This window comes from Ptychodera flava, chromosome 13 (assembly GCF_041260155.1).
Source record: "Ptychodera flava strain L36383 chromosome 13, AS_Pfla_20210202, whole genome shotgun sequence".
NCBI classification, from domain to species: Eukaryota; Metazoa; Hemichordata; class Enteropneusta; family Ptychoderidae; genus Ptychodera; species Ptychodera flava.
In genome coordinates this window covers 36,793,911-36,810,479 of record NC_091940.1, presented here as the reverse complement: position 1 = coordinate 36,810,479, position 16,569 = coordinate 36,793,911, and the positions used below count along the sequence as shown (strand labels likewise).

Genomic DNA, 16,569 nt, shown 5'->3' with positions numbered 1-16,569 from the left:
TCACATTATCAAGTTCCTAGTTCAAGCCAACCACTTTGAACCTCAAGCTTGTGAATATAGCATATGGGAAAGGGGGGTCAAATGTTTACCTGTCAATTTGTGTGTTTCTGCCTCTACTACATAGGCACACACACACACACACACTAATGTGCAGATACGAAAACATAATATGCACATACTGGCATATACACATACACACGTGTACACATGTATACATACACACACATGCAGGCACATCTACACACATTATCTGTATCCATGCAATACAAACTGTTTCCGTATCCGTTCACAGGCAAAGTTGAATCACCAGTCCACATCAACATTACAACATTAAGTATGTTGTCCTTCCATCTTGACTTCACTTCCCTGTGTTTTTTTTCTGCCATCATTATACAATTCGCATTAGTGTTGACGGTTAGGGAGATTAACCTTCATAGGAAAGAAGCTGTGAAGACATCCATTTCATTATCTGTCTGAAACCTCACATCAACAAATATCCATAATCTTCAAACAGAAGAGTGGAGCTGATGTTTACTAATTTGCTGTGTCATCAAATTTTTTAGTACTCACTTTTGACTGATTATCAATATTCAGATGGTTTCAAAGCTAGATTTGTTCCATTATATACTCAACCACACCTCACATAATTTTAAACGTCTTCCTTCATCCTATGTCATCTTTCAGTCTTCAAATTTGTGGTGTCTTATGTATACCTTTAAGAAAAAAACTTCTTTTAAACTAGTGCGAATTGATGGATGGCCCTTTCTAAGACTTAGTTATGTGTTACTATGTAATGTCCAAAACTGCTTTGACTTGACCAGGAAGTGGCTGGCTCCATGGGTCTGTGTCTTGTCATGTCAAATGTTCATGTTATTAAATGTGATGCTTGGACCCATGGCTGTTTCTGTGCTAACTCTAGGCTTGTAGCTTGCATGAGTTTATACATGGCTCTACAAGATGTCATCTCATGCTAGTCCTGAGACTCTGGAAGGGGTTGCATCAATCTCAAGAAATACACAGTTTGTGAATGCTTTCAGTATTACCAATTACATATAAGCCTTGGAATTGTTTGAAATCCTTCATAGTTTCTTAATGTTCATATTAATTTTGATTAAGTCAAATGATGATTTAATTGCTGTACCATTGGTAATATTGAATTGATCTCTCATAACAGGCAAATCAGATGTTCAAAATCGACTAGATAGTGCAATGCAAGATGTAACAGACAAATATGTACTGCTAGAAGAAACTGAAAAGAATGCTGTCAGGAGTGCTTTAATAGAAGAAAGAAGTCGATTCTGTATGTTTGTGAATTTTCTCAAACCAGTTGTGGTAAGTAAAATAGTTGTCATGATTGCATTTACTTCCATGTTTGTTTGAAGTGAGAATCAATTGATGAATGCTGCTGAACCACCAGTATCTGGTATAAGCCTGATACTGTATGCCTTTGAAACACAAATACCTGATTACTGATACAATTTATTATTTATTTTGTGTCCCACAGGAAGGTGAAATAGCAATGTTAACTGAAATTACTCATTTACAAAGTCTAATGGACGACATCACCAATCAAGTTAGCGATCCTTTGACGCTACCGGACTCCAGTGAACAAGTTGTATTGGATTGTAAAGGCAAAGAACCAAAGTTTAGCTTCCAGGTACAATGAGAATATGGTATGAGTGTTAGAGTGAAAACGGTGATTAGCTGTGTGAACCGTCAATAACCAATATAAAGTATGAAAAGCTATCGTCAATGGCGGTACAGGTATCTTTCAGTGACATGAGCCATTGGCATGTAAGAATGAAATGAAAGTAACACTGCTGTGTGTCAGGTCTGTTTTTGCAGGAGAATGCATATCAAACCTTTCTGCGTCATGTGTCTTTCACTGCATGTGGTTTTGGCAAGCAACATGATAAAAGCATCGATTCAAGCACCAGATCATTTATCAATTTATCATCTTTATAATGTTGAAAACGGCAGACACAGCAATAGAATCTTCATAAACCCTCCATTGCAATCTTCCTCAGAATGCAAAGACTTGCTGTAAGCATGTGTTTCACTGGCTTGCCACACGCGTGTCTGTGTTCACATGCAAAGCTGTTTACCAATACTCTGTACATTCACTTGTAAGTTACCAAAGGTTCCTACAATGGTTTGTACTTCATATCACATCTGGGCCTAAAATAGTTCATAGCAAATGTAGGTTGAGTACAGCAGGCAATGACTGATCTGTCATTGTGAAGAAAATATAGATGATAAAATATTTGTGTTTGACAGCGCTTACAGGGCGTGACATACAACCGTTTGTATGGAAACTTATGTAGGATGTCCTGCCAAATTGTCATTTCCTGCCAGGATGTCCTTTTACATGGTGTAAATAACACATGATAGTTACCATGGAAGACTGGAATAAATCAGCGATAAAGACTTTTCTTACAATGCAAAAAAGTTCACCATCTCTGCATCAAGTAATGGATTGCGGCCAGCTTTCATCAAAACACTCACTGACAAATACACTCTCACCTGTTACATCTATTTCACATCTACTCATCATCCCATACACTAATGGTATGCACCTCAGTGAATCACTCAATTCTTACTCAAATGTTTTACAGCTTCTGGACTTGAGAAGTCTAAACTATGCTATCTCCTGTGTACACCAGTACGACGCTATATCAGGACTTGCCTCTATTTTCTGTGAACTAACTTGTCTTTTACTCTATGTAGATATGTATGATATCTCTTTCAGCTTGTGGTGTCTTATGTATCACCGTATGTGTTGTCATGTTTGTTGTCCTTTACTCATACATGGTGTCATCGTTTCTGTTTTCCTAGTCTCTAGTCTCTCTCTATCTTGTTTTGTTTACAGACTCCTCCGAGTTCCCCTGGTGGTTCTGTGGGCTCTCGTAAATCCAGCATGTGTAGTTTAAATAGCCTCAATAGTTGCAGTTCAGATTCCCGTTCGAGCGGCTCAATGAATTCGCATTCACCTAGCAATCATTACCGTTACCGTACAATGTCACAGCCGCCCCCGCCACCAATGCGTCTGTCCAGCGTATCATCTCAAGATTCTGGCTTTACTTCACAAGACACGTTGTTCCTCAGACCTACCACACCTACAGCCCAGGAAACAGGCTTCACCAAGGTTGCACCTGGCTTTCTCTCAGTGGCTTTACTAACAGTTTGTACTAACTGTCATCTTAGCATTGTGAACACCCTTCGATAACAGTATTGGGACAGAATTTACAACATATCACAGTAACAGATTGTGTTAATCGTTAATATCATGGTATTGACACAAAGATCTTACATCAAATCGGACCCAAAAGCTGAAAGTTATGTACAGTTACAGTAGCAGGAATATGCCATATCGCTTGCAACAGTCATGAAAGTATTAAAAAGAGATGGCTAATAACATAGACAATATTGCATGGCATATATTTACCTGCTAAATTTATTTGTAATTTCTAACTTGCTATCCCTTTCACAGCTTGAGTCTTTAAGTTATGTGTAAAAAAATTAAAATCGATTTTAAAAAGTACATACAATTTTTAGGCAGAAATTACACCACAATACTTGGGCTATGAAAGGTTTAATGTTCTTCCTAAATGTTTCTAGTGAATATCTTGTGTGATGTGTGGTTAGTGTTTGTGAAGTGTCATGTTCAGTATGTGTAGTGATCTAGCAAGTAAATCTTTTTCTTCTTATCTACTATCCCCTGTAACCTTGGTAATGTTATCAACTCAACCGGTTCCTTACATTGACACTCAACACGATGAATATTCACATGGTTTTCATATTTCTTCTAATTCTGAATCGTACATGACTTTTTGTATGACAGGGTGGTTCCCAAGATTCGTCACTGTCTGATGATCCGGCTGGTAAACCACCGGAGTCACCATCTTTGTTTCCTGCTCCGCCACCAACATGGATTAACTGGGGGAGTACAAACCATGAGACAGAGAAGCCCCAGTCTGCGCCACCACCATTAGCTCCATTGAATAGACCACCATTGCCAGAGAAACCATTGGTCACTATCAAACCAAAAGTGCAAGAAGCACAGCATGGTTCACCGTATGTCCCGGATTTCAACCAACCACATCCTGATCAAAGTGAGTAATGTAATGAACAAATATGTTGTACTGTCCTTTGCAACATTGTGTCAAACCTTGGTAACATTGTGTCAAAGCTGGGCAACATTGTGTCAAGCCTTGGCAACATTGTGTCAAACGTCTGCATCATTGTGTCAAACCATGGCAACATTGTGTCCAAGACAACCTCAACCAGTTAAAGAAGTGCTTGTAAATGCATACTTTTGTCAAGTAAAAATTATGTCAGTATCATACTGTTAGCAAAAATTACATCAATGCAGATATCAAGTACAGGAATGTTCAGTTTAAAATAAATAAAATGCATGTTTCGTGTAACATTCCTTCAGGAATGGGTTTGGTTGCTCAGGAAGTGGTTTGTGTAGTTTAGTTTGCGATTATAAAAAAAAGAACAATATTCCAGAAGTTCACACATAATTTTGAAAATGCTACTGAGAGTTTTGGACAAGCAAGTTGAAAGTGGACTGTGCTGGATTAATAGAAACACATTTTGTCATATAACCACAGCCTAAGTGCAGCACAGTTGCAGAAAATAATCATATCAACAAGACAAACTAGGTGTTTCCACTATTCCAATATACATGTACCTATTCCAAACCTACTGATATTTTTTGCAGCATATAAACAAGGTCTTGTGAAATGGGAGAAATTTTATCAACTGTTGCCACTGTTCCTTGGTTGAAGATTCCCCATATGTATAAAAACAGGAGGTTGTACTTCAAAATCTTTGTACGGAAGCTTTTTACAGGAAACATAGCTTTAGCACCAATTGGCCAGCATGGGCAGCTTGTGGCTCTATAGGAATAATTTAGGTTTTCTGTATTGAAGCCCCCAATAGTCAAATAGACACCTATATATTGCTGTAAGCAGCAAGTATCATTTGACGGACATTCTACCAAGGGACAGTGGAAAATTAAAACACACTCAAGGCAAACAAAACCAAATGTATTTGAGCTCAACAATCCCTTCCCTGGAATGAAATATTGGCAGCGCAAAAATTTGACGACAAAATAATAATTTGAACTTTCTCCAAACATGAGAAATTGTAGAAATAGTTGGTGTACAACTGATGAGTTTTTTTAATGATAAACATTTCAAGACAAAATCTGAACAGTGTTTGGGTATCGCCGACATACAGGGTTTTCATAGTGTAACGTTTACACGGACAGAGTGCAAAGTTCTTCACAATAATGGAAATTGAGCTGAGTGCCCAGGCACTTTGACTTTTGTGTTATCTACATATTTTAATTATCCACAGCATTAAAGGGCCAGTGATGCTGACTTTTAGTGGTTTTTTTCATTCTTTTGTTTTTAAATGTCAACCCTAATTTCTTGTTCTACTCCGCAAAGCATGTTGAGATGCACAGCATTCAGCTTGTCAACTCGACCTGTACATGTACAGATGGCATAGTTATTAATGACAAATGAATTCTGGTCTAAACTAGAATTCCAGTGTGAACATTTACAGTGCATTTTTACACATATAGACACTATGTTGATAAGCTAAATAGTAGGTGTTTCACCATGCTTGGTGGAGTAAAACAAGAAATTGCAATGGACATACAAAATAAAAGTAATGAAAAATCATCATACGTTAGAGGTACTAGCTCTTTAAGTGACTGATGCAATATTGTTGCAACATTTCAGTGACCAGGAAAACAGTATTACTGATGAAGTTTTAATCTTAACCTCATATTCCGTTTCATTTCCATACTTATCCGTATCAAGCTATGACATTAATTCTCACACTGAATGTAAATGCATGTCTACTAACATATGTGTAACTGTAAATGTATAACTCACTGTAATTGTATGACGTGATCTGTGTTGAACTGTAAATTTGTCATGCAATGATTTCTGCAGGAAAGAGCAGATCAGGTTCATTGCTATGTGTGTCTATTCAGATAGATGCACTGAGTTGACAGTTGTACAAGGTAGTCATTATTTTGAAAAATTCTTTCTGAAACACATCAGTGCGATCATTGAACATCCATCACAGAGCTAATGTTTTCACTAGACTTTTACAAGATAATATTTCACTGAAGTTCCGTACAGGATCACTGCAAACAAGTGTATGGAGTATTTTTCTTTGCTGTAAATGTTCCAAAAAGAGATCAAATTAGATTAGATATGAAAAGAGATCAAACCAGATCAGACATGAAGAAACTGAAAAATATTCCGTGTGTGTTTTAGTATGTATCAAATGCACCAAATACCATGCTTATGTTTTATAAAGTATAAACAGCGTTGTCATGATCATGTCAGTCTGTGTAGTACAGTATCTCAAATGTAAGGAGAAATTTTCCAGTTCTCAAGAGGGTTCATTTTTTGTCTTTCTCAAGTTTCAGTCATTGATTTACAATGATACCTACAACTGTTCCTTTCCTGTGACGTTTATTGAGTTGTCCTGGGGGTGAAATCTGTGGTGATATATACATGCCATGGCTAGGGACTGCTTCAAACTCCATAGATTGATTATGTGACATTACAGTAGTGCCATTATTTATATGCAGTGCAACATCATAGGAGATGCCATATGGTGATGGTTAAACCCACGCTGGCAAGGTTAATGGCTAGACTGTTCCTGACAAACATTGCACTTTAACCTTTGACCTCATCTCATCCTAGGTCATCTAATCAATTGATTAATGTGGTGGTTAGCAGGTGTTATGCCCATATCAAGGGTTCACTGAGATTGGCAGTATACTCAGAAATGTAAATCTTGCTTGTGGACCTGTGACAGGTGTAGTGTTTTGGTGGTAGTGTACTGTGTAGCATTTTCAATATGTGTGCGTACATGTGTAAACTGTTGTTATTCTGTGTTTTTTTGAACTCGTTTTTCACAGCTGATAGTGACACTGATGAGTCAGTAAAGTCAAGTACAAGTGATGTTATTGTCAATGTCTCTTGCAATCCAACTTTTTCATCATCTCATCAACAGAGTAAGTTCGTCCTCATTAACAAAGCACATTGCACCCTGTACGGTGTATCCTCTCAAATACTGAGTGTTCCACTCCATTTTGTGCGTGAATCTCTCTCTGAGTTTAACCAGGCATCAGATTCTCATTGTGACCTTTCATTGACTTCTACCCAGCATCAGATTCTCATTCTGAATGACATCCTTCCATTGACTTTGATCACAGTGAGTTGTAATGTCAGTGTTGGTTTCTCTCTTTGACTTGCATTCTGTGTATATACTTCAATCCATCCGATGATGTTCATTTGCCCTTTTCTGTCCCATGGTGCAATAGTCATGCAGTGAGCATGCTCAATGCTAATGGTGACCATGTTCATATTCATGGGTAACATAGTTACTCCCACGTCATATTTTCAGAAATATTCCATAATGGTTACCAATCCGAAGTACACATTCTGATAAATGAATCAATATTGAATACTACTAATTTCTTTTGAGCATGACACTATTATAGAGTTCACATCATTAAAGTAATTGATTTCTCTCTTGTAGATTGGGTACGGAATTCTTCCATTGTTTGCCATTTTTTGTGACAGTGTATTATGGATGTACACATTTCATCAAATGACACTGTCTTTCTTTCCCTCTTTGTTTGTTTGTGTCCATAGTTGTTCCGCAGCCTATCTACATGAACCCCCATGAGTTGAGGGAGAGGATTAGTAGGAGGGAGGAAGCTAGAGAGCCGGGCAGTGTACGTCATCGTAGCCTTTCAGTTCCTGCCAGAAGATTCCACCAACAGCTACAAATGCAGGTTAGATACACTGTGCCATCAAAATTGTGCATAGACTGTTTACTTGCTATGCACTACAGAATGGAAAATTGTTCCATCCTAAAGCCTGTATAAAATAATGTATATTAGAATTAAGTAATCCTAATCATTGTTTCAATTGTCCATTCTTCTTCAAATGTGATAAAAATTATTTATTATCACTCAGTAGATGCATTTTAAAATATTTCTTATAGATACTCTTTTCATTTTGCTGCATTCCACCATTTCATTCAACGTGAAATTTCAAATTTCAAATTTCAAATTCCATTGTACCTTCCCAAAGCTTTTTGTCCCTGTATACAAAACACTTCAGTGTACATAACAGAGTTTTCATGTTCTCAATCTCACATTCTTCTTGGTCTGTTACAGGAAGGAGCTGATGATGTGACAGCCGATTTGACTCTAGCTCTGGCCCGTGGTTTAGGTACATCAGATATGGAAGGCCAGGGGAGTCAGAGTAGTAGGAATTCATTACAGACGTGTTCCAGTGGCTACGCTACTCAATCTACAACTCCTTCCTGTTCTGAAGATACCATTGCATCGCAAGGTAAGATTTGTTTGTTACGTCATTCAACAAAAGTGAAAAAGAGAGATGCACCAGTAGTGGTCAGAAATTACATACATCGCACATACTCTGAACAAAAACTCAACTACATCATGATGTATTTGTTACAAGACAGTCTACAGTATATTGGGATCAATACTAAATCTGTGTGTGCAAAGAATTAGAAATTCCTTTTGCCATATGTGATCTTTTACTTCCGCCAAAACACAGTTTTCAACTGCATCGGTTGAAAGCTTAGTTGGTATTACTCCGTAGGGGAATAAAATGTCTTGTTAAGGTTTATTTGCAAAGGATTGCCCTTGATTATGTATTTGTATCTGTGACCGTGAAATGGTGTGAGTTTTGTTTCATCAATCAACAAAGGGTCTCATTAAAAGAATTGTAGCTGTATTGAAGGTGATTAGTGATTGTGCTGCACAGTAAAACTTCATGAACTGACAACATTGGTGATGGTTTTCTTCCCTCCTTCACTTCCATCCAAACACTAATGTAGGATTACTCCCAGACAAACTGTAAAATGTAAGATAGAATTGAACAGTCTCAGTATTCATGCACTTCCATGACATACACACATCATATCACCTCCCATCTTGCCACCCCTGTATTTCACTCATAGAGGGCGCCAAGCTTTGTCAATGAGATTGATACATTTGAAATGCAGGGAGGGGCAGGAAAGATTGTAATATTTCATATCACATCATTTCTTATTCCACTGTAGTCTTAAGTTTCTCTATTCATTTATTTTACTTGTTCGACAATCGTGTGGATTCAGTGATAATTAAATATTCCCATCTTGTGATGTTTGTAAATTGTATTGTCTTTAATTAAGAGTGACCTTACTGTTATAGCATATTTCATTAATACTAGTGGTGAGTCGTGTGGTTGTTGATGGTCATTTGAAGGCCAGACCTCATAAATTCTTGTTTCTCATCTTCAGCTTTCATGCCAGCTTCCAGTTTGGATGTTGAAGAGGTTTCATTCTACTAATAGATTTGTTTGCCCTGTATTGAACACTTAAATATTTTCTAATCAAAGCACATAAAGTTTCAAATGTAGTTTAATATCAACATAAAGAGAATCATAACATGTTTACTTTTGAAATAAAACCCAAAAGAAACTCTCCCCCTACTTTGTTCTACTTCACCATTCAGTTTACTTCAAAGAACAGAAACAAGATTTTGATGTTGAGCTGGCCAAGTGTGAGAATGTGATTGGAGATATCAGTTTAGCTGTCACACGTACCACAGATAATGAGAACAAAAAACAGACCCAGCCTCCCCAGTGATTAATCCATACACGTGACAAAATAACAGTTCTTAATGATTGAAATGACCTTAAAATGTGTAAGATCACATGGAGACCGGATTTTCCAGTCAGGAATACGCGACAAATCTCATGTGTAGAGCACTTGACTCACATGTGCTGAAGCCATACCATTAGTAAACAAGTCATTCTAATTGGAAGTACACTGCGATTGATGGACAGTGTAGATTCAGACACAGCCCATGAAAATATTACTCACCATTCAACCTAAACATCAAATAGCATTTTTTGATTTTCCATTTTGACTCAGCCATTATGTCAGACTTCTATCTGACAGTGCAACCAAGATAACTCACAAAAGACACTGACATACTTTTTAGATTAGCATCATTCAAATACTACTTCCCAATAACGTTCACACAACAGATCAATGCACAGTGTTGATTGTCACTGTGCTGCAGAAAAGTAATATAAATTGCTTGCTAATTTACAAATCAAACCACTTTGATCAAATACTTTCAAATTATGGATCATAGTGTTGTATACATACCATGATATTATTTAAACAACATTGCAAATGTATGTATCTATGCAAATGCAAACTGTTTACTTTGTTGTCCAGTCCTGCTCTGTTTTACAGACACAATAGTGTGAACATTAACAAAACAAACTAGATCAGAGCATGTATGAATAGAAATCTTCAGACAGACCAGCATCCTCACATTACAATTGACTGCCGATTCACGTTTTACAAGTTTCACAGTAAACCTTGCCAGTCTGCTTTATTCTCTTTATCTGTGCGTGTACCTAGACTTTTTAACCCTTCTTTCCATTTTACTTTCATTTAACCCATTGTTCTCCCATTGGAAATTAGACTCACATACTCTGAAACAGGGGTGACAGCATTCAAGGAGATGTACACATTCCTTTGCCTCCATAGAACGTCATCAAAATCAGTGTGGTGTATAGTTAACATTGTCCTGCACATAGATTTTAAAAGATGGTGTGGTCATCATTTGTAATCTGTGATCTAGTCATTTATCATGTCTTCACCAATCATCTGTGGCATTTTATAGACACCTATAAGGACTGTTACCTATAAATGATGTGTATGAGCATGATTTCATGAATATTTTGTATCAAATCTGCAATTCTAGACTCTTCAGATGTATGTAATGATTCTTGTCAATGAGCAAATGAAAATCTCTGTCATTCATTCTTGATTAAAAACAAAGTAATTTAGACAACAGAGCAACCACAGATCGGTAAATTACATCGTCATTAGTTGCCAAGACAATAAATGAGTTTTGAGTCAGTGAAATAGAGCGTTTGATGACTGCAACGGACAAACTGTCATTGCGAGTGTCATAACATGATAATGCAATCCAATGAATGCAGTGGAAAAACTGTGATCGCAACTGTCATACATAACATGATAGCATAATTCCAGATGGTCCATTTCACTCATTTTGATTTTTGAACTAGCACACTTACAATCATCTTTGCAATGTTTTTTCACAGATTACGATTATTATTCAATGGATGGTGATGGTGACCCGAACTACGAGAGATTCTCAACTATACCACGTAGTGGAGATTTTAGTAATTCTTACCAGCCGACTGTTACCCCTAAGAGGCCTGCGTCGACGACAGGTATACCAAATAACATCAACTCAAGACCTGGGACACCCGGTGGTACCCTACGTCGGAACAGCTCCCAGAAAAACAAGCCACCACCCCCTGTAAGGAGGTCAACTTCTAATCCAATACCACAGGATGATTTCAATGACTATGACGCTCAAAGTCTGAACGCGGGGCAACCAATTTATGAACAGCCTAACAAAGTATACATGCCACGGCCTGCCAGTAGTGGGAGTTTAATTCAGAGCAACTATCAGAGACTGGGCTTATATCAACAAAGCCACATGATAAGTCAACAACAGTCCAATGTACACCAACCACAGCAACAGTCCAGCAGTATACACCCACTGCAGCAACAGCAAAGCGGTGTACACCCACTGCAGCAACAGCAAAGCAGGCAACAGAGACTGCAAATGCTGCTACAACAGCAACAACAGAAACAGCAACCAATGCCCCACTACCTGACGCACCGACGCAGCTGTAGTGACATGGCTCACACCAAACCCAGTGCCCTGTCTGGAAGTGCCACTCTCAGCCGTAAAGATCTCATCACAAGCCTTGAGGCTAAGTTTTCACGCCAGTTTCAAGAACAACCTCCATCACCCGAACAGTCTAATGGGACACCTACAAATTCCCCAACTGACGATAGTACCGAGGACGGATCCAGGTCCCCTAGTCCAACGGGAAATAGTTTAATGAGTCAAATCAGACGAGGTGTGAAACTTAGACCAACAAGTAGCAATGATAGGTCAGCACCAAGAATAGCGTGAAATGTTGTAGACGTGAGTAGATTCAAGCTAATCATGTAAATATGAAAACAAAGTCAAAAACAAAAACAAAAACAAAAAAATGTAATCACCATGCAATTCCATGCTCTGTAACATGTTTTATGTTAAGTATTATCAATGTCATTTTTAATTTTTATGGAAATGTTTTATGAACTTCTATGCAATTCATGTGAAAGAGGATGTTTGGTAGGAGAGAGTTCATAAGTATAGAGAAATATAGTAAAAAGTATTTAACAATAATCAATGATTCCATTGATTTAATATAGTGTTTTTGGTTGGTTTCCAGTTTGTATTTTTATCAGCCATGTTTGTAATATTGAATTTAAGAGTCTTTCGACATCAGCAAGTTTGCATGCATTTGTGTTAATATCCACTGAGTTTCCTTTGAAATTCAATTTATCACTAAACTGTATAAAATTTTGTAATTTGTTTCACTGTCAAGTAGACGACCTTCACAACATGTTGCCACCGTAATAGTGTACCAGGTAACAGTGTCATGACATCTGTCAAGATCAAATAATTTAAGAAGTATTATTCCTATAGCCTTCCGCTACGGTATATTTTTCAACAGCTCCAGTGTATGTGGATAAGGTTTAAGATTTTTCTGATAATATCTCTATGATAGAGTTTGAACTTTAAGGATCCATTTCTGTTGTAGTCTGATTGGGGCAGTCTTTAAACTAGGACACCAAGTATATAATGTATTTATTAAATTCCATGTCTATTAGTAAGGTTATTTTGGAATTCTGATACTCTCTGACTGTGATAGAAATTTCAAAGCTGCCACCTTTCTATCCAAAGATAGTGATCCTGGATCAAGTATTGACGCTTCTATACTTGCTACGTTCACATCAATTGTACCTGATGAGTAGATTTTACAGTCAAAGAGACAGTCTCAGCTTGTATGAAATTTAAAACTACATCTAGGTATGACAGACCTACATCTAGATCAGATACTCAATGGACATTTCATGGCACTGTAGTACTGCAGGCTATGTGTTGAGAAAGACAAGTTACTAAATTCAAACTAAATCGAGACGACTTCACCAAGAAATCTTGAACGAGCCTCTATTAATCAACATAGATACTAAAAACAGTCATGTTTGATACAGTCATCTGGAAGTAAGTGTGTATTCAAAGGTTTTTTCGTTTATTGAATGTTTCTATGCCATTGTACTTGCGCATTGCCGAGCAATTGGGTTAATATAAGTTATTGTACAGAAACTGGTGTGTATTTTACAACTTGAAAATGATGTCATTTGTTGTACAACTCGACTGGCACCGTAACACACGTGCTGGCCAGTGCTGCATTTTCAAATACAAAACTGAAAGCGTGTTTTTGATCATTTGAACTGAAATATGATCATTAGGATGCGTAGGACTGTTTTTATTTTTCATTTCCATAATGTGTCCAAGTGTTAACATTACATAGATAAGCTCAGCGTTCTCTAAGACCCACCCTTACCAGTCATGTATCCTTATTGTTAGCATAGGAAATTTACAATCAATTTTTCATACAGCAATAATGTTATAGATTTTAAAGAATACATTTTCACCTGAGAACTTGTCAAAGTCACTGACAGTCTTCATGGACATCTCATTTCACTGTCATGTAATTTATCACATTCCACAATATGCAAATTATTAAACAGGTACAAGAAAAGGTTTACCAAGACAAGACCATGCCTTGGTTTTATGGAGGAGATCATTGTAAACATTTCATGTCAGCTTTTTCAAGTTGCTGCTAAAACAAAAGATATGTGGTTTATGTAAAGCCATTCTGTTCTCTTTAGCAAATGAACTTTTTTCTTGTCAATAATCAAATAATTTTATCATTGATTTAAAGATAAACATTAAATAATTGAATATGCATACTCCTTGTCCAGCGGAGTAGATTATGCCGAAGAAAATAATACAGACAGTAAGTCCTGCATATAATTTCTGAAAATTTGTTACCGAGATGATCGTTCAAGCCATGATGAATTTCAGGCCATAAAGAATAAAACATTCACTCAGTGACCCCAATGTTTTTGTTGAGGACTTTTAAAAAGGAATTTGTTTTAACGTACCTTTATGCAAAGCATAAAAACTCATTTTCAAAGAATATCCCTACCTAACAAAGAATGGTGCAGTCCACCTTACGTTAGACTAACCGTAATCTGGATTGTACCATTATTTCTGGAGGGAAGAATGGACAATATGCAGACAACACTCTTCCTAATTTTATGATCCGGGTGCTAAACAGCAAAATCTGAACCTTCAAAATGATGCAAAAATTTAGATAGGTCATAAAGAGTAGTGGGGGAACAGCGTAGTATATACAAAGGTATGTACTCATTGCAGGTGACAGGTTACCCCTGGAAACGTTATGAAAAAAAAATTATACCGTGAGTGATAAAACTTGTGTGTTCATTACTGGCAAAAGGTCAGACAGCAAGTCATTAACTTTAAAACAGTCGTAAATAATTTTATGGTGGTTGAGCCATGGCTGAAGATGATACCAGCTTAGCAGAGAGTTGGTTAGTATTTTTTTTTTGCTTTGTTTTTTCAATGGCATAAGAGGAATCTTTGATCAAACACTATTTATCATTTAGTTCAGATATGTCTTAAAGAATTTCATGTAAAATATGCATAAAAACCATCTCAGTGACAAGGAAAAATTCAACGAATTAATTCGATCTTTTAAAGGCTTCAGAATTCTGTACTCCACCAGGACTTCGCAGTAATGGGTAATATACTCTACACAGCCCACCATCCAAGACATCCTAACGTGGATACTCTGATTTTTTTGCCATCGTAAGATTTAAATGACTGTTTTTTTATGAACTTCTGTAGAGATTGTAATCACTGCCTATTTGTTGCTAGGTGTGTAACTATCTGTTGCTGTATATCTATTCCTCATTGCACTGCCGTATACACCCTATTAGCTGCAGTGTAACACCCCTCTATCCATCACCTAGTGGTTTCATCTACCACAACAGAATTCAGATCAAATGATAGTGTTTAGCTGGGTGCGGTAGCAACATTTTATCCAACTGTCTTTGAGCAGCTGCTTGCTCCATTCCAATAGTAGTGGTACGTATAGTGACATACCAAAATAACTCTTTGTAATGCTGTCTGTTAGGTTGCTAAAGCTCAACACATTTATTACATTATAGTCATTATTATATGATAGCAATGTTCTGTAATGGAAACATACAGAAATTATATTTTTCTTTGTTCAGTTTGTCTTTTTGTTTGTATTAAAATATCACTGTGAAAAGATATGTTGCAGAGTTGTACTATTTTGTGATTATTTGACAGTGTCTATCTATCACCAAACTTCAAGCCCAGTTTGGTTTCTAATCTAAGGGCAATGAGATTGCCAAACTTCATGACAATTTAGTTTTAAATCCAAGGGCAAGTGTTATAAAATCATGCATAAAAAACTAGTGACCCTTAAAAAGGGTTTGCAGAGAAAGTAGTGACCCTCCCAATTTGAGTGCACAAAAACTGTGAACCTCCCCTGCATGTCACCGTCCACATCAATGATATCTTGATTAACATATTATTTGACCTCTGACCTTTTAAATAATGCTTTTTAGCTCATATTTGGTATATTTATAAATACCAAAAAGCTTATATGGTGAGTCGGTGGTTTATGTATGTATGATGTACGGATGTATGTCCATCCGATGCAAAAGCTCCCAAACCGCCACACCTACCATCTTAGTATTTGGTGTACAGGTCGACCCAGGGGTTCAGATGTGAATTGTTCAAATGAACATGTCAGTGTCAAAAATATGCAAATGGGATCAGAAAAAGGGAAAATCCTGCAAATGACCCATGATCTCATGACAGTATATTGTATGCAGTGTACCTTCTTTGTGTTGGAGTTGTGGCAGTAACTGAAACAGCCTACACACAGTCATTTCCTGTTATTGTTCATGAACTGTTACATATTGACAGACCGGTTGAAACATTGGCACGTTATGCGTGTTCCTAAAGTTGACCTCCAGTACCTAAAGTTTCAGACCTTATTACTTTTGTCACTCCTGTTTTTCTGTTTTAAATATTTCTTGAATTGACAATTCAAACCGAATATGAGCACACTGTCCTTGACGGAATTTTTTACCTTTTCAAATATCACGTTGCAAGGTTACAATTAATTCAATGAAAGAGATCACATTTCACAATAAATAATTCTATCAACTACTTCAGTAAGATTGGCTATTTAGAATTAACGGGAACAATAACTGTAGTGTTTACCTTCATTTATAGTTTAGCTCGGAATTGTACAGAGAGCACTATTATTTCTTGTCCAGAAACTTATTACAGCCTAAATGTCACTGTTTAACAATATATACATATAAATGCACAGATATAGCAAGTCTTGTGGGGAAAAAATTATTAATAGTATCCATTGGTCACCATGTGAAGTTAAATGATATTTTCGGGTGAAAATCAAATATATTTTT

General features: G+C 36.9%; 1 protein-coding gene across 4 annotated transcripts in view; it reads left to right on the top strand.

Moving 5' to 3' along the window:
* The window catches only part of LOC139148333 (protein MTSS 1-like), a 51,052-nt gene extending 35,674 nt beyond the window's left edge, over positions 1 to 15,378 (top strand). The window contains exons 7-14 of one of the 4 annotated variants that reach the window (XM_070719724.1): positions 1,175 to 1,332; positions 1,505 to 1,657; positions 2,870 to 3,145; positions 3,842 to 4,112; positions 6,956 to 7,051; positions 7,695 to 7,837; positions 8,225 to 8,402; positions 11,205 to 15,378. In XM_070719724.1, the coding sequence (XP_070575825.1) occupies positions 1,175 to 1,332; positions 1,505 to 1,657; positions 2,870 to 3,145; positions 3,842 to 4,112; positions 6,956 to 7,051; positions 7,695 to 7,837; positions 8,225 to 8,402; positions 11,205 to 12,094 (2,165 nt within the window). In that variant the 3' untranslated portion in view covers positions 12,095 to 15,378. The remainder of the gene's footprint in view (positions 1 to 1,174; positions 1,333 to 1,504; positions 1,658 to 2,869; positions 3,146 to 3,841; positions 4,113 to 6,955; positions 7,052 to 7,694; positions 7,838 to 8,224; positions 8,403 to 11,204) is intronic. The other 3 variants (XM_070719725.1, XM_070719726.1, XM_070719727.1) reach the window with 3 other exon arrangements.
* The last annotated feature ends 1,191 nt before the right edge of the window (positions 15,379 to 16,569 follow it).